Source organism: Telmatherina bonti (assembly GCF_933228915.1).
Source record: "Telmatherina bonti genome assembly, chromosome: 16".
Classification (NCBI taxonomy): Eukaryota; Metazoa; Chordata; class Actinopteri; order Atheriniformes; family Telmatherinidae; genus Telmatherina; species Telmatherina bonti.
In genome coordinates, this window is record NC_136614.1 from 18120276 (window position 1) to 18138254 (window position 17979).

At 36.4% G+C, this 17979-nt stretch overlaps 2 protein-coding genes across 2 annotated transcripts; both read right to left on the reverse strand.

The window, feature by feature from the left end:
- Positions 1 to 213: 213 nt before the first annotated feature.
- LOC306767549 (uncharacterized protein) lies at positions 214 to 5187 on the reverse strand. Its single transcript, XM_079255614.1, has 7 exons — positions 5048 to 5187; positions 4687 to 4759; positions 3134 to 3277; positions 2569 to 2627; positions 2395 to 2484; positions 1560 to 1649; positions 214 to 1471 (listed from the first exon to the last, which is right to left on the reverse strand). Exons 1-7 carry the CDS (start codon positions 5048 to 5050, stop codon positions 1421 to 1423), a joined length of 510 nt encoding a protein of 169 aa, XP_079111740.1. The 5' UTR covers positions 5051 to 5187; the 3' UTR covers positions 214 to 1420.
- A 697-nt stretch (positions 5188 to 5884) lies between these two features.
- Positions 5885 to 15698, reverse strand: rhag (Rh associated glycoprotein). Its single transcript, XM_079255245.1, has 10 exons — positions 15450 to 15698; positions 10760 to 10943; positions 10121 to 10271; positions 9794 to 9941; positions 9301 to 9467; positions 9071 to 9208; positions 8433 to 8554; positions 8284 to 8354; positions 8132 to 8205; positions 5885 to 7399 (listed from the first exon to the last, which is right to left on the reverse strand). Exons 1-10 carry the CDS (start codon positions 15634 to 15636, stop codon positions 7325 to 7327), a joined length of 1317 nt encoding a protein of 438 aa, XP_079111371.1. The 5' UTR covers positions 15637 to 15698; the 3' UTR covers positions 5885 to 7324.
- Positions 15699 to 17979: the final 2281 nt, after the last annotated feature.

The window sequence follows — 17979 nt, forward strand, 5'->3', positions numbered from 1 at the left end:
GGTCATGTCAGGTGTCTTTACTGGATTCTCTGTATCTGGACAGCTGAAGAGGTTTACATTTTGCCTGAGATGATTATTTTGGAGTTGTTAAATTAGCATTTAAGCAGTGAGAGCTATTTAGTGCAAGCTGATATGGTAGTCATGCAATTTAATTATTTTTTTCAAGAAAAGGGAAAGTACTTGGAAAAAAGAAATAGACTACAAGGCTGTGAGACAAAGGCTGATTTTATGGGAAAATGTTGATTTCTATGCATTGAATAGTCTTAAAAGCAGAGGACGAGTCGCAACAAAGACTGCAGCCTGATTCATCAAGGACGGTAAACTGAATGCTTTCCTTCAGCACTTTTTGATTTACACAAAGATTTGGAAGTAAAATCTTTAATTGCCTTTTTTGTTGTCTAATTTGTCAAACTGCACAACTGAACAGCACACCACGGCTCTGCACCACCATCCACATTAAGCTTTCGACTGCTTTGACAAGAGGAACAAACAGTGATTGCATTTTACATTTCAAGGCAGCAGAATGACTTGATACTCAAAGACAAAACTTCTGAAAATAATGAGAGCAAGACAAAGTTATAAGCTACAGTCATATGAAACAGCATGTACAAGTTAAATCTATCACACATTTAGCGCATTGTGGTTCCCACAACTAGAAATTAATATGAAATGGAAGTTTCCTAAAATAAGTGTGTGACCAGTCTTAAGAGTTTAATGTTCATGACTGACACAGCCAGTATATTTATAAAAAAAAAAAAGTCTGTAAAACATTAAAGAGGTTTGGTGAAATCCTAAAAGGGCACTCCTGTTTCTTCTTTCTCTTCTCACAGGAGTGAATGAAAGTAATCCATATTCCACTCTGCACTTTAACAGGGGGCTTGAAGCCACTCTTAAAAAAAAAAAAGCAAGTGTACAAATAAAACTCAGACAAGTTCATTTGCATCGTAGATAATGACTTAAAGTACAAACAGGAAAACCAATGTATAAAGACAGTATCTGACTGCTGCAGTCGTTTTGATTGGAACATTTCTAATATTTTTTTGAAATGGGCTCTTTCTTTTGTTTTTTTGGTTTTTTTTAAAGAGGTGACGTGTTACTGAGAGCAGAGTTGAGAAGTCACAGATTTTCATTTCTGAACATCTTACACAACAAAAGCTGTCAGAGGAAACTGATGAAAAGATCACCTGCACAGCAACAAGGTGAAAACGTAGCATCTTAATTTCCTAGCAGAGATGACTTCTGCTTCCCTCCAACCAGCTTGGTGCCGCTGCCCCTCTGTGGCGATGCCAAACATTTATATTCCTCATCTGTCTTGAAGAAAACTCTTTATCAGTCTTTTCCTGGAAAGCTAAGGAGTTATTTTCTTGAGTTCAACTGACATGTTGGCGCCCAACTAGCTGGACCGGCGTCCACGGCGGCATCACAGGGTAGAGTTCAAAAACTCGAGAAGTTCGGCTCGATTTTTATCCCGCTGAGACAAAACAAGACACACGCGAGTCAACATACAACCTATCACATAACACACACCTGTTTGCTAACTTGAAGACAAATACAATTACCTGCTTGTCTTTCTTGGACTTCTTTACTTTCATCTTTATCTTCTTCCCTGATATCATGCTGTACTTGCCTTTTTTCTTGTCCTTCAGGTACTGAAAGATGAACAAATCCAGGTTTATACATTCATAGCATTTAAACTAAAATCATGTTGACGGACATGTAAACACAGTAAAAGAATTAAAAAAATAAAATAAAATAAAAAAAACCCAGAATTTTAAACGTACCAATGCAAAAAAAACCAAAAAAACTTTGTATTGAATTGACTGAATGTAGACATAATTACGATCTACATTTTTTCTTCTTTTATCCAGAGAATGAGGATCAGCATACTTTATTCTAAAGTTATTATACACTTGGCATGATGTTGGAAAGAAATGTTGAAAAATATTGATGAACTCATTGGCTGCCAAAGACATCTTTTGCACTTTCTGTACACAGAAAACCATTTTGACCTGGTATACTCATCAAAACATCCCCAAATTGTGATCTCCAAGTGAGCACCCATAGTGCACCCAACTTGTTGTAAACAGTCCATGTGTGCACCCCAAACACGCCCCAACAAACACACCCAGCAAAATCAGCCCTCCACATCTACAGGATTCCACAGTCCTGAAAGTTGAGTCTAAATACTCCAAAAGACGGGTTCCTTGCTATAGGTCATCGCCAATGTGTTACATATGCCATTTGTGGGAAAAAAAAGAAAAAACTAAGGAAAAATACACAAACAGGATATGTAATACATATAATGACTTGAAGGTCAAAAACACAGAAGAAAATGCTCAAAGAAAACTTGGACTAACAAAAACAAGAACAGACTTAGAGTAAATGTTTTACTACCTTGGAGATCTGAACAGGTCCTGAGTTTTCCTCTCCTCCTTTTGCTTTCTTCTCTTTTTTACGCTTATGCTTCTTCTCTTTTTTCCCTTTCTAGTTCAGAACAAAAATAAGTACATTATTTTCTATGGGAGACAAAACAAACATGTGTCAGTGAAAGCGATATGTTGAAGTTACTTTTTTGTGCTTTTCCCTTTTCCTTCTCTTGGACTGTTTTCTGGATTTACTGCGAGAGTCTGAAAACACCAGAAAACACCACACAAACTCAAATCTTCACGACAGACTGCCTAAAAGCAAAAAACAGGATTGGATTTGTCTGTATATCCATTGCCAACATCTCTGTGTGGGTTGCTATGGTAATGACACAGGCATCAGAAGGAGCCTATCTAAAGTCATGGCTACACAACATTAGCCTCCATCCATTTTTGCCTGCAAAGTGCCATCAGTTTATTGATTACAGTATTTGTCCTTGAGCTATTGTTCACTATGGTTTCCACAGCAACCTGTTGCTAGTAGCAGCAGATGTGTGCTGTGACACAAAAGGCTATTTGAAATTCCTCTGAAGCAACCAAGGCCTCTGCACAATGACACACCTGTGCCAGTTCCAGCTCCTCTCCATTTCCTCCAAATGCGCTTTAACATGTTATTAGCTTCACACTGACGATGGACCAAAACACCGTATTTTTTATCTGGGGGTCTGAATATCGTCACATATGTGTTTCAGACTTCAAAACACACTTACCACTACTACTAGAGCTACTTCGACTGCTGCTGGACGAGTGTGATGAACCTGAAGAGGAGGAAGAGGAGGACGATGAAGATGAAGATGACGAGCTGGATGACGAAGATCTGCTACGGCTTCTTTTTCGGATCCTTTTTTCTCGTCCTATGGCAAAAATATTTAGTTGATTAAGTAAAGCGTCATCTTTTAATTTCTCTTTATTCCATATTTAAGTGCAAACAACACAGGGAACATGTTAAATGCATATCAGCAGCTTTTTAAAACACTTCATACAGATTTTCAAAGATATAAATTCAACATTTTAATTCAAGACAATATGGTAGTCAGTTTTTTTTCCACAAAGAAAAACAAACTGAGGTTTATAGGATAGAGTATAACACATCTATTAGGGGTGGGAAAATCTATTTGGAAAACTGAATTGAAAAATAAAAAATCTGGATTTTTTTGCTTCACAATTTTAGTAACGATTTTTTTGTTAAAAATTTTTTTTTTTTTTCCCCCAAATAATAATAATAATAAAAAAATCCTCTATATACGTTTTGTCATTTTTATTGATCTTTTTACTTGTCTTTTGAGCAATATAGTAGAAGAATGATGGTCTGGCTACTGGGTTGTTTTTTCCTTATTGAAATCAATGAAAAGACAAAAAAAATTTCTATACATTTTTTGTTTTTAATCTACAAGAATCAGCAATAGCACAGAATTGTGAGAATTGCAATTTAAATCGAATCCAAAAAAATCGGAACTGAATCGAATCAGGACAAAAGCATATCGTCACAGCCCTAACATCTATATATGCCTGAAAAACAGTTTATAAAAGTCACCAATCTGTACAAGAGTCTTTTCTATTATAGGTTAAATTGAAAAGCGAATATAGACAGCTATAAAAAATTAACTTTATTTACAATAAAGTATGAGAGATAAGAGCAGACACAAATTAAAAATTCAAGTTGCTGTCTTTTACAATGGGAACTTCTAATTTTTTTTTCTGTAGAATTGAATAAATGTAAAATGTTATGTTTGCGTGTACTCCCAGTGTTAACTGTATTGTCAGTAAATTCTCCCCTCTGCTGTCTACATGACACATTATTATGTTTGTTCCAGAACTGAACACTACCTTATTGATAAACTACAGTTTTATTCCTCACTATACTGACATCTTTATACCCTAGTGCTGCTTAATTCAGTCAAATATCAATCTAACGAACCATCAAAGGATACCACATTTCCCTATTTTTGTTTAAATAAAATTTATAAGTAATCCTCAAATGTAGCAATTGTTTGTAAAGACTTTCTGATGTTAAATGAATTTCATGCTTAAGCAAGGTTTTGCATTAGCGAGATTCCCCTTTTCAGTCAAAGAAACATCATGATACACACATAAATAGTAGAAAGACTGATGGGAAAAAGACAGCTTTATTCTGTGGGTTTTTAATATCTTAAAAAGTTTGCTCAGAGGGAAAACTGTGGATTTATTTGAACTTGGCCTGAAGCTCCAGGTCAAACCTGAAGCAGTTTTAATGGGAGATAAAGGTGACAATGTGGATGCTTGCCTCTGCTCCTCGATCTCCTCCTCTCATCTGCTCCGGATGTGGAGCTGGACACTCTGCACTCTGCTTTCGTTGACTAAAAACAGAAAAGTGTTTACTTTTAGAGAGAAAGAGGTCTGGATGGACCGAGAAACTCATTTTATACTCTAAATAGCAGTGGCGTGTAGAATTACAAACTATAACTCTCCTTTCACGTAAGGATTTAAAACTAATATCAAAACAAGTCTAGATTAGTATATTTTATTGTCTTTTCAGTAATTATTGTTACAGTATCGATGTTTTCAGCAAGCTAAAGCTAAAAGCGCTAATGCTAAAAGAATAAATACCGGTTTTGGCGGAAGAAGAGAGTGACTTCTGTACTCACCATAATGACAGCAAAATACAGTAAAAAGAAAACTTTATATTCACCAACAGAAACACCACTTAAATATACCTAAATTGTTTGTTTATTCGCTGTTTTGTTCGGTTAGTTAGCAGTAGCTCGAAATCTTTGGAGACATTTTGGATCCCATGATGCATTTCGGCCGGCTTTCTCGATGAGTAACACAGCGCCCCAAGTGGCCAATACACTAAAACAACAGCATTTTCGGTCGTCAATATGTGTCTGCTGTCTTTTGTGCCAATATATATATATATATATATTTTAGATATGTTCGTTTCTTTTTTTTTTATTTATTTATTTTTTTTTTTTAGTTTATTTTATTCATTTGAGCTTAAATGACGATGTTGCAGAGATATTTAGCATATGACTGATACTAACTGAGTAATTTGGAATTTATTCCTCCAAACTCTAAGATCAACAAGCTTTGTCAGAAAGGCGAGGTTAAACCATCTACTCAGTAACAATTACATTAATGAGTTTTATTATTTTCTATTGTCATTACGGCTGTAATTTATAATGGAGAGAATACAGAAAAAAACAGACTGAGAAATGAAAATTGCAAGCAAAAAAGGATTACAGTCTTGGACCCTACTACCATTCTGTGATGATCAACTTTAACATCCATAAATAGTAGACTCACTCAACCACATGCTCCATATACATGTTGGTTTTCAGCAAAACAAGTGAGGTCCAATCCAGTAAAATGAAAAAAGACACACACAAAAAAAAACCACATAGGCCACAGTATTGTACAATAACAAATTTATTATGACAGTATTAGTATATTGTACAAATAACAGCACATGTCCACTGTATAAAAATACAAAAATATTGACACATATCAGTGTTCTGAGCATCATAAATCATTATTGGCAGAAAAAAAAAACCTGAATATTTTTGTCTATTTGTAGTCAGTTTCATCTAGCTCTCAGTGTTGTTTTAATATTTAATATATTTAAAAAAAAAAAAAGTTTTCCAGCACTTTAGTGCTGTGATGCTGGAAAAAACCACATGTGGACAAAGTTAGATTTAATCCTATGGTATATACAAGGAGGCTTTTGTTTTTGAAATGGTGTAAATTCAGACAGAAACAAGATGTAGTCTTACTAATTGGTATAAAGAACGTTAAAACAGTAAAATAGTTATTGTTTCACCCTTTATTGCCAAATGTCTGTAAAAGTTTCTGAGACTAGTTTGAATCGCGTATGTAAAAACTTTGCTAAAATTCTGTAGTAAACAATCTGATACTTGTCTTCTGCTCCCTGATTTATACTTTTTCCATTAAGATAAATTTGACATATGACATGATAATAAACAAGAAATTTACTAAATTGTTTTTTCTAATTGCTCGGTTTTACAGTTTCTTAAATGGCCAAATAAAATGTTCCGATTTTTAAAATAGAATTTTCTCTCTATATTTCTTTGGTTGAACTTTAAAGAGTTCATTCTTAGAAAAAATAACTGAAAAACTAACAAACAAAATCAAAAACGAAAACAAAAACATGAAGTACCAGTTGCTTTGATGAAACTGACCATGTCAATCCATATGAGAACTAAGCTGTATGTACATAAAATAATACATTAGTGGTCACACTAAATTGTATAAGCGCCTTTTAAAGATAAGAAGTGCTCAAAAGTTTAGTAACAGATAAAACACACAAAGGTTAATTAGTTAGAGGAACATTAAGTGACCATCCCTGCCCATGTCAGAGCCATGCTGCTGCCTTTCTACATAGTTTCTGACTCCTCACATGAGGACTGGGCTCCAGTGAGGTAATGCAAAGCAACAGATCAAAGGCCATTTTATATTTTACGTGAGGAAATTTATGAAGAAAATACACACTAATATCTTATAACATGCTTGCTTGTTTTTTTTCCTGATAATATAAAATGACTAAGTAAAGCTTATAAAAGTCGCAGTGTTTCAGCTGTGAAGGTATTGAGTGAATGTATTGAAATTTTGTAAATTATTACTTATTAAATCCCTGAAATTTACATTTTGTTTCTTAATGTAAATTGGATTAATTAATCTTGATGAATAAGTCTTTCAGTGCGCTTCGTATCGACTTATTTAAACTGCACAATGATTAATAATAGTTTGCGTGTCGATATCTTTGTGAGGAAAACACTTAAAGGGTTGACCATGTGTTTGCATGTTGTGTATCTTAAATCACAGTAACATAACTGACAACTAAAGCTTTAGCTTTAATAAAAGCATCCACATCTTCTTCTCTGGCTGAATAGACGATATGCAGATCCTCAAGCTTCAGCTTTGTTCTTTGAGTGATCTGCAGGAGCCAAGCTCTCCTCATTTTCTTCCTCCTCCTCAGGAACCTGGAAAATGTAAATAATATGTTATCTGTCCGTCGTGTAATAAACTATGTGAGTGCACTATGTAAACAATAAATAGATGCTGACCAACATACATCAAATCAAATCAAATCAAATCAATTCAAATCAAATCAAATCAAATCAAATCAAATCAAATCAAATCAAATCAAACTCGATAAAGCACTTTACATGCATAAAGCATTACACACCAAATTATATTATATACAGCAGCAGTTAGATAACACACACCTTAATTCTAATTTCTTTCATGCAAAATTACACATGGACACACATGCACACACAGTCTCTACACAAACATGAACTCCCATCCCTAATTTCTGCCTCTTAACTGTATGTATGCGTAAAAATTATTCATAGAAATAAACATCTGGCTTGTCGTTGCTGTGAGGAAACGACTTCTCGGGCCGCCCACCACAGCAAGTATCCAGATCAGGGCAGAGTCTATGCCTCAGCAATAGGGGCTGCAGTGCAGGACCCACAACCACCCAAATAAAATAAAACAAAATTAAATTAAATTAAATTTAAAAAAAAAACCCAAAACAAAATGAAATAAAATAAAATAAAATGAGTTAGATCCTTTTATAAAATCCTGAATGTACTGATGCTATTAACCCAGTTGTATTGATATGATGCCTGACTCAAATAACATGACCAAGCATCCGGCTGCTGGAACTGCCCGTGAAGTTGACAATAATGAGAACTGGGACTTCTTACCTCCCAGTAAAGAGAGTCATCAAAGCAGTTCTGGTCTGGAGGCTGTCCCCAGCATGGCAACTTCATTATGAAACCTTGAAGAAGAAAATTAGTTGTTTGATCACTCAGATGTCACCCTTTATGAAAAATAATAAGTTTTCAGTGGCACCCACCAGTAATGGCACCTCCGATTAAAGCAAAGCCGAGGGAAGAAGCCAAGGCAGCAGCTTGCATGGCTGCGGAGCTGACATTTAAATGAAGAATTATTTTAAAGCAATACTACTGTGATCTGTGTAAATGTACATCTGTATGTGATATTTACCCATCTTTCTTCCCCAAAGCAACAGAGATAATACCAGCCAGCCCGCCCAGGATGCCAGGCATGCCATGCAGATTGTGGACTCCACAGGTGTCTTGGATACCTAGACTGGATGCCAGGATGGGCTACAGAGGAGGACAAAATTCATATATATGTTTATAATTTTCGTAGATTTAATCCTATTTTAGTTGGTTTCAAGTTTGTGTAATGAAGTCAGTCGACATTCTCCATCAATTTATGGAAAAGGCCAATCATTGCTGTTCAGAAGCAGCTGTGACATTTTCAATTGTGACATACGCTGCGCGTTTTTTTTCATCACATCAAACAAAGAAGCCTCTCAGCGGATAAAGGTCCAGTGAAAAGAAAAGATGACCTTTCCATTGAGAAAAAGACAAAAAAAAAAAGAAAGAAAAAAGGAATTAGATTGTATTCAGTTGGAATTGGTGTATTTTTTATTTTAGTTCTATTGCATCAGAGTTGATGATTTAAGGCTGCCTCTTGCCTTAGTGTTACAGTGAAAATGTTTTGTTTTGGTTTACTTATGTATTTTTGGCCAAACATTTATTAATAAAAGAAAAAAATGTCTATTTTATTAGCAAATTGTTTGTTTTTAGATTTAGCTTTTTTTCTTTTTAACTCACAGAGAGGTACTTGAAGCCCATGGTGGAGATGATGCCAGCAACTAATCCAATCAGCATAGCCCCAAATGGCTCAATGTTCATGTCAGCACAAGTTCCCACGGCAACGCCACCTGCCAAAGTGGCATTTTGAATGTGCACCTAAACAGTACAAAGATATAAAACAACAGCATGAAAAATATAAGTTGTAAAGTCTATTTAATTTTCTAAAAATTAGTGGAAGACTTCCTGACCATGTCCAGTTTTCCTTTGTGCTCCACAAGGCTGGAGATGGCATAGGCAGATAGCACACAGGCAGCCAGGGATAGGTAGGTGTTGATCACTGCAGTGAGCTGACTTTGGCTGCCTTCAGCAATGGCTGAGTTGAAGCTGGGCCAAAACATCCACAGGAAGACGGTTCCTGTAGAAGAGGTTCTTTAATATCCATCATAATATTTACTGAGCAGATAAAACTCTTGCTTTTTTTTTTTTCTCATTTAAAATATGCATGGTATTTTTTGTCCACTAGGTGGCATCAGTCACACATTTGCCGTGATCATAAGTCAGAGTTTTCTGTCAATCATACAAATATTGTCAAACTTTAAATCATAGAAATTTGGAGAGAAAAGCAACTGTATATTCAGCCTACCAGGATCCAGAAATACAATGTGTAAAATACTCAGACATGACCATTGTATTTATCATTGTATTTAACTAATCTACCCAACCTGTGTCACTGTCACCTACCAATCATAGCAAACAGATCTGAGTGGTAAACAGATCCATCATTCTCATGTCCATTTCTCAAAGAGGGTCGGTAAAGTACTCGTGCCACTGTCAAACCAAAGTAGGCCCCAAAAGCGTGGATGATCATTGATGCTCCGACATCATTAGCCTGTGAGAAAGAAGGAGACACAAACACACAGCGTTACAGGCATGCCCCTTAGAGTTTAATACAAACCTGTTTTGATGTGAATGTTGTTTTATTGCAGTGCAGGATCTCAGCTTGTGTGTTTATTCTATGTTATTTTCCACCATGTTAATTCACATGTGCACTGAGCAAGATGAACTCACTTTCAGAACATTAACCACCAGATGCTCATTGATTGAAAAGATGGTGATCTCCAGTATCGTCATGATGAGGAGCTGCACAGGGCTGGTTTTACCCAGAACAGCACCAAAGGAGATCAGAACTGTAGCTGTGCTGAAGTCTGCATTGATCATTCTGCAGGAAGACAACAGGCCGTTAACAACAACTGACAAAAACATTGTCTAATCTTTATCAGATTATGGATAAGAAGTTAAATTTGGTGCATTATTGACAATCTCTGTAATAGTTTTACTGCTTTTAGGATATATATGGATTCCTGTCCATCACACAAAATTCCCCCTTAACTTATGTTATGGCCTCTGCAGAGATCTATTCTGATGACAAAAGAGTGAATGTGGGATTAAATAAAGAGGGAAAAGACAGAATGAAGCTCTCAGTTCTCAAAGATGGTTTTGAAGGACTTTTATTTTTTTAAAAAGTAGCTTAAAAACTATTTAATCAAGTAGTGGTGCAATTCAAATTAGAAATAGTAAGCATAGTTATTTTCTTTTTGCATCACTGGATTAAGACAAATTAAACTATTTTTACCTCCTCCAAGTTAAGAAATTTAGCTCTGTTCTGGATATTGGGGGTATTGAAAAACTGCATGTTTATCCACATACTTGATGATGCTGATTTTGATCTTGCCATGATCCATGTGCCAAATGCCCTGCATGAGGAGACCCCACTGTAGGCCGAAGGCAGCCAGGAGGAGGTTGATGCCCACACTGCTGAAGCCGTATTTCTTGAGGAACGTCATCAGGAACCCAAAGCCAATGAAGATCATTACATGGACATCCTGAAACACTGGAGGAATGAGAAGAATGATAAGTCCTTCTGTAAAACGAAGCTTTGGAAACAGTGGTAAATTTGACATGTGCTGTTTGCCACTATTTAGATGGGTGTATTCTTCCAACTTTGAGAATCAATGAGAAGTTACTGGACTTCATGAGAAGAATCTCCCTCAACAGGAGCTGCATTGTTACAATTTATGAGCAATCTAATTGCACTATGAATGGTATTCTGGGGGGGAAAAAAGTTGCAATTGATCCTGTTGTGGCTGTTTTTTTTTATTATTATTAAGTGCATATTATCTTAATTAGTTTAAACTACAATAAAGCCTAAAGAAAGAGAATGTTTGGTGGTCCTTTTCTTTCAAAGTGAACTCTTGCACTGACATTGACAACAAGGTTTTGAATGAACTGAGATCATATCCCATGTTTCCTTATCCACACATGGTACTTCCATTTCATTCAAGAACACACAAACAACTGCACACTAAGTTAAAGGCCAGCAGGAATTATGAGAGGATTTGCGTAGAAGCTGGGCACTCCCTCTAAAAGTCATTATCATGAGAGGAAGACTTTAAGCTTGATATGATGAGCTTCTCATGGAAAACGCATCAAGGTGGACATATTAAAGCAGGGAACAATAGACTTCATTTCCTGATTGCTTAATGAGTATTTACTGTATGTAGCCTCTATTGTCTGGACAGGACACCGCTGCTATGCAGCAGCCGTGGAGGAAGGCTTTGACAATATGGGAAATGTGTTTTTTCGTTTTCTTTCTTCTGAGTTAAATTATATGTTTACTTGAACTCTCTGTACGTTAGAAAGCAGTCAGGCTATAAAACAGCTAGCCTAATGCTGTTAAAAGACAAAAAAATTATATAAAAGTATCTTTGAGCTATTCGAACCTTTCTAATTATATTTATTTTATGCCGTGTGAAAGATGTCATGACTGAATGTGGGAGGAAACCAGTAGAAATCCAGTGGGTTTTTGCACCTGAGCACGTCTGGTCCACTTTTCGTGTCATGTCTGTAAATTATGTGACGGTAATGTATCCCATAAGGTAACATTTCCCTGAAGGAAGAGTTTGTGGGACTTGATGGGAATCAAAATGCATGAATATGAATATTTGTGAACCATGACCACGGTGCAGCTGCAAAGCTTCTAGATCAGGGTGGACAACTCCAGTCCTTCAAGACACAGTTCTGCAAATGTTAAGAGTTTCCTTGCTCCAACAGACTTGAAACCCATTAGACTTAATAAGATGACTTGTGCAGAGCTTGACATCAAATTCTGCATAAGTTTGCCGATTACTGATTGATTTGAGACAAGTGTGTTGCAGCAGGGAAACTCCTAAGATTTGCAGGACTGCGAGGATCCGTGTTGCCTACTCATGTTCTAGTGCGGGTGATGTAATGTAAATCCAACCTTTTAATGCCTGAAAGTATTTTTTTTAATGAGCATGAAGTAGAAAATAGATTAATTGAGAGTCAGAAGGACACAGAAAACAAGAATGATCAGCAAACTTTAGCATGAAAATGTGTGATTTAGCCTCTTCATTAGCATTTGTGGCTAAGCTAACACATGGCCAAGTACAAAATGTTAAAGTCTTAAAGTAGATGGGCATGTCTGAGGCAAAAACAAGAGTAGTTTCTGTGTAGCGAACAGAGTTCGGAAACTGCAACAATTTTTGAGTCTTCATAGTGAGACTCCACCTATCGGTGTGTTGCAGAGTAGGCAGGATGTACTAGAAGTACATAAATGAGATTTAAAAGCTGTCAACACCAAGAACAACAAAAAAATAAGTATTTGATTTACCATTTATTCACAACAGGATGTGATGAAGATAACGTAATGCTAACGTCAGCATTCATACTGCTGAAAGATAATGTGCTTTAAATAATGATACCAAGGACATACTGCATGCTTCAGTTATGTTCAGTCTGTTTTAATTACTTGCTACCACTGTTATATCCATCGTCCATCAAACAAATCTGAATGTTATCTTACCAACATTGCTATCTCTTATTGTTGTAGCTATCCAGCCGTTTTATTCTTTCCAGTCAAAGCTAGACGAAGCTAACCATCCAGATTCAATCTTGTTGCTTTGTTACGATGACAGCTGTGCCTTTGAGAAAGTAAACCTTAAACTTTTAACATATTTTCCAAAATGTTCAAACATCCCTTTAAATAACATCATGCATCCCATTTTAGAATACTATTGTATAATACAAGCAATATCATTACGATTCTTTGATATTTTGTGTGTCTGTAAATGAAAAAATCCAAATACAGATGTTAAGTGCACTCGAGCTGTTTACAGCACCAACTCCCATATGCTGTTTACTTGCTTGCATTTCCATGAGAGCACCCATTTAAAATGCAGCTTTCAAAAGATAAGATTAAATTCCTCCTAATTTATTTTCATGAACAAAATTTGCATTAACAATGTGTCAGCATATAGCCTTTTGTGAGAAATCTCGGCATGTGCTTGGCAACCCTGTCCACTTAAACAGTGACCTGCAGAAATCCTGTTTTCCCCTGAAGTTGTCCTTTGACCTCTCTGGGTCTCTGCTGGATGAATCCCACCAGCTTTCCTTGGATTAGGAGCTCCAAAGTAAGGTAAGTTTTAAGGATACAGATGAGTTAAAGTTGGAAAGCAGCTGCTGTGACTGGCGATGTGCCCAGATGTTAGATAACACACTAGTTGTGAGGAACTGGGTGAATCGAGGCAGAATAGAATCTCCTGAGAAGCTCTGTAGTGTAGACAGTAGAGGAGTGATGTAACCAGCACAAGTAGATAAATCAATGAATTTTTCAAAAGCTACAGAAGAACAAACGTCCTTGCTTTTGACGTGACCCTTTCGCATGTGAATTCCTCATCATGATCAGACTAGAAGCTTGTAAAGATTTATGTAAAAGCAGATGCAGTACTGTTGGCCATATCAATTTAAATTAATACATTTTTCTGCATAAAAATAAAAACTTAGCAGGTTTTACTGCTTGTTCTCATTTGTCCAATTATTCATCTTGCTTTGATAAATAGATAGCATATCTTTTCATGCATACCTCTTCATGCATTCCTACATTTTACTTCGACTTCCGCTCATCCATCATAAATTAGATTATAAGTCCTCTTTGTCTTTTGCACTTTACAGAGCAGCTTTTGCGTGCTCTTGCAATTTTCCCACCTAAAATCTAATCATGGGACTTTTAACACACTTTGAAAACTGTGGAGAAAACACTTCCAAATCAATTCCCTTTTGTTTTTAACAAATTTCTTCTTGATAAGCCAGCTTTTTGTGGAAAACTGTAAAACAGAGTAGACATTGTCTTTACACAGAGCTTCCACCAAAAATACAGAAAATTGGAGAAGACATTAAAATGATAAAATCCAGTTAAATTTTTGATTTTTTTTCTTTTTGCTTCATAATGTAATGTGGCTAAAGCATCCTATCTGACACTAAAGATATTCACAGTTTAGAGGCTGAGCTAATCTCTTTGGCTCACACCTGCCCCACCCAAACACGTACAGACTCAATTCAAACAGCAATTTCTCAACGCAGATGCCCCCAAACCCACAGAGGAAACTAACTGTAACTGGAAACACTCAGAGACTGCAGTCCTCTGCCAAACCATTTATTTTTATCTATTTATTTATGGTTTTTTTCTTTGCCAACGATTGTGTGCATTTTTCTTTTAGTTAGAAATTGACAAAACTATCCAAAGTAAAGAATCTTGCATAAAAATCCTTGACAAAGGTGGTAATCCAGATCCCCCCTAAAATCTAATTACTTGTGCCTTATTCTGTTTCAGAGAAACTTTTTGAGTTTTGTTGCAGACATACAAACCAATGCAGCTGCATACATGACCTCTGATCTAGTGGACTTAAAAACTGATTGTTTCCTATAAGTGCTGAAAAAGCACAATGACACAGAGAGCTGTATTTTTTTAATTTTTTTATTTTTTTTGGTCCTGCTACCATATGATGACTCTTTACTACTCCTGCTTGACACAGGAATGTAAATCACATGTGACCTCTTCTATGTCAGAGCTGACACTTTTCCCTGCAGGATCCTCTGCACTCCTCAGCTGCATGTGTTTGACTTTGTGACAGAGGAGAATGAAACCTCATGACTCCTTTGATTACTTTCAGCAGACCTGCTCTAAAAAACAACCTTCAGATTCTTCTATTTCTGTTTGAAAGTAATTGGTAAATTACTGGATACACTTAAAGCATTCATCCCTGGGAAAGAAGACCTTTTCCAGCTCGTTCAGAACTCCTTTTTCTTAAAATGTATCACCTGTCTTTTACTAATCACCCTGTGACAGCAAACCACAGATATGTATTATTTCATATTTAGCTAGTTAAAAGGATTTATCACATGTATGTCATATATATTGCAACTTTTTAACACAGTAAACCTTGATAATCCATAACCTCTTCACAAGTAGTCTAATGATCAAACACTGAGATGCCCATCTGCAGTGCATCCCTGAGCATGAAGCGCCAGGTGGACTTACTGGGATAGAGCGTCAAAGGGCTGACAGTCTCATTGTGGTGCGTGTCCGTGTTGTGGTGGCTGCTGTCGTGATGACTTTTCCCATCATCATAGGTGGTAAACACTGCATACAGGATGATTGTAATAATCTCCAAAATCAAGGCCACGATAGGGAACTTGAGCCTCATGTTGGTGGCGTACGCAGGCATCTTGAGACCAACCCTGGTTATCTCTCAACAGTTGTGCGTCCTTTCCTCCCTGTCTGCTTCTTTCTTAGGGGTTGTGCTTTGTGAAGGGAGGGAAGAAAGCGGCATCTGGTTTTAAACTGGTGCTGGTTTTGTGGAGGCCAATGACACGGCAGGAGACTGAGCACTTGGTGGTGAACATCCACCCCCCCTTCACGCACTTTGCTCGCAAGGGATGGGTTTCCTCTTTGGACTGTGGAGGGGACAAAGCAAAACACAAACGTAATGACACCCGGCCAGTGGGAGGACATGACAGAAAGACTTAATGACTGCTCCTTTCCTCTCATTTTTCACTGTCAAAGTTGTTGTAAATTTAACTTCAGGAGGATTCTTTAATGTCTTCAAATACAGATAATACCGTTTACAATCTAAAATATGAATAATAGCCTTCCTATAGCTGCAGTATTTTAAGTTTAGTCTTCAACTCCTCTGCTGAACACTTCCTCTTTTTTTTTAATGAAGGCTGCTCCCTTGATATTTTACAGTTTTATTGCTGATGCACCTGCAGTTTTTAGTCACGTCACTTAGATGAGAAAAATGCAGCATTGGGAATAATTTTGAATAAAATCTGCTGCATACAAAATCCTTAACAATATATTTGGCAAATATATATGATTTTTACGTGCAAATGAATCATAATGACTGATCTTGTGATTTAAGTGACCTTCTGGTGCACCAGGTCACAATATGATCACATGGAAACTCATGTACAGATGCACTAATTTAATACAAGAGAGCATTTCAAAACTTATATAACAGAAGGATCCTTTCATGAAGAGCACAGGATGCTCTACAACATACAAGATATTCCATATTTTCTCTAAATTAGATTGGATTCAGCTGTAACACTTTATGACCGCCCTCCATATGTGCCATTTAGGAGATACTTTACAGTTGCCATGCAATCAAACTTATATTTGTAAACAGCTTGATATGTCAAATCCATATTTTTTACTGCTGACATAATTCTACAGGACATGTTTCACATGAACAGAAACACTTGTACGGAATGAACGATAAAGCCAGTAAAAAGGATTATAACTATCAGCAAAAATCAAATGTGTATTAAGTTTACATTTATAGTTTGTTCACTCATACACGCACAGGTAATGATGCATCATAACGTAACACCACATAAAAATGGTGTTTAGTTTAGGAAATAGAAGTAAAAAATCTAGTAAAAAATATGTAGATTCATAAGTCAGACTTAAAACTATCAGTCATTTCAGTTTGCCTCTTTGAAGTTGCTCCACTCGTCTCATATTGTCATTCCACACATGATTTCTGCCGACTGTGCTTTACTATGTTCACAATATGTCAGAGTTCAAGCCCTTTACCATCAACCAGCAGTGGTGGAATGTAACTGCGTGCATTTGCTTAAGCACAAACAAGTATGTAAGCAAGTAAAGTTTATTTATATACCACATTTCTACAATGGCAAAATAATTCACATTCAAATGCATGAAGAACAAACACTAAAATCAACTTCAAGATTAAGTTTTTCTGCTGCTTTTTATAAGATTGAGCATAATTAAGGCAACATAAAGTAATTATAAATATTAATCCCATCAGGTTACTGGAAACCAACTGCAGACTTTGGCCTACATGACTTAGAGATCTGAGGAAAAATTAGTCAACTCGTGCCAACATATTGAAACTTCAGTATTTTTGTGTAATACAGCTTAATACATCACCAGTATACAACAGTGGCTAATACAGCATTTTATGTTTTGTAAACCCATCTAGAGATACATGTTACTCACAGGTTGCTCCAAACAATTCATAATCCTATATTCATGACTTGCTCCTTAAGTGTTTTTATAGTGCAGCATTAATATCTGGAGTACTTCTTCCACATACTTCTGCTTCCTTTCCCACTGGAAACGATCCAAGCTCACGTCAGGTGTGGCCAGCCTGCCAGTCCTGATGCAGTAAGTGGCTCCCACAGTGAGTGTGATGACAATATGAAAGAATCTCACCAAATTACAATGGGCCAGAGGTCCTTCATGAAAGCCAGGAACTATGCAAATAAGCAAGAGTGGGTAATGACTGCCAGCAGCATATTCCTGTTTGTCTTGGAGCTGAGATCAGTCAGAGTTTTCCCAGGTCCTTTGGGAAATTACTCCCAAATGTTGAGAGATATCAAAAACTGCAGCAGTATGAAGATTAATGCACTTGTCTGGACCCATTATTCTAATGAATTTTATACTAGGTCATTTCTAAGTTAATGGGTCAGATTAAAAAAGTGGATAGAAGTGTGTGGTGGTACTTTATTCATTATATATATATATATATATATATATATAT

Bases quoted from the DNA above. Each gene is read 5' to 3' on its own strand.
- LOC306767549 (XM_079255614.1), bottom strand. The intron at 3,278-4,686 runs GCAAGCATCCAC...TTTTTGCCATAG, and splicing joins GAGGAGATCGAGGAGCAGAG to GACGAGAAAAAAGGATCCGA. The intron at 2,628-3,133 runs GTAAGTGTGTTT...TGGTGTTTTCAG, and splicing joins AAGTAGCTCTAGTAGTAGTG to ACTCTCGCAGTAAATCCAGA.
- rhag (XM_079255245.1), bottom strand. From the start codon at position 15,636: ATGCCTGCGTACGCCACCAACATGAGGCTCAAGTTCCCTATCGTGGCC. The intron at 8,555-9,070 runs GTGAGTTAAAAA...CCTCCTCTGTAG, and splicing joins TGGGCTTCAAGTACCTCTCT to CCCATCCTGGCATCCAGTCT. The intron at 8,355-8,432 runs GTAAATATCACA...TTTAAATGTCAG, and splicing joins GCTTTGGGGAAGAAAGATGG to CTCCGCAGCCATGCAAGCTG.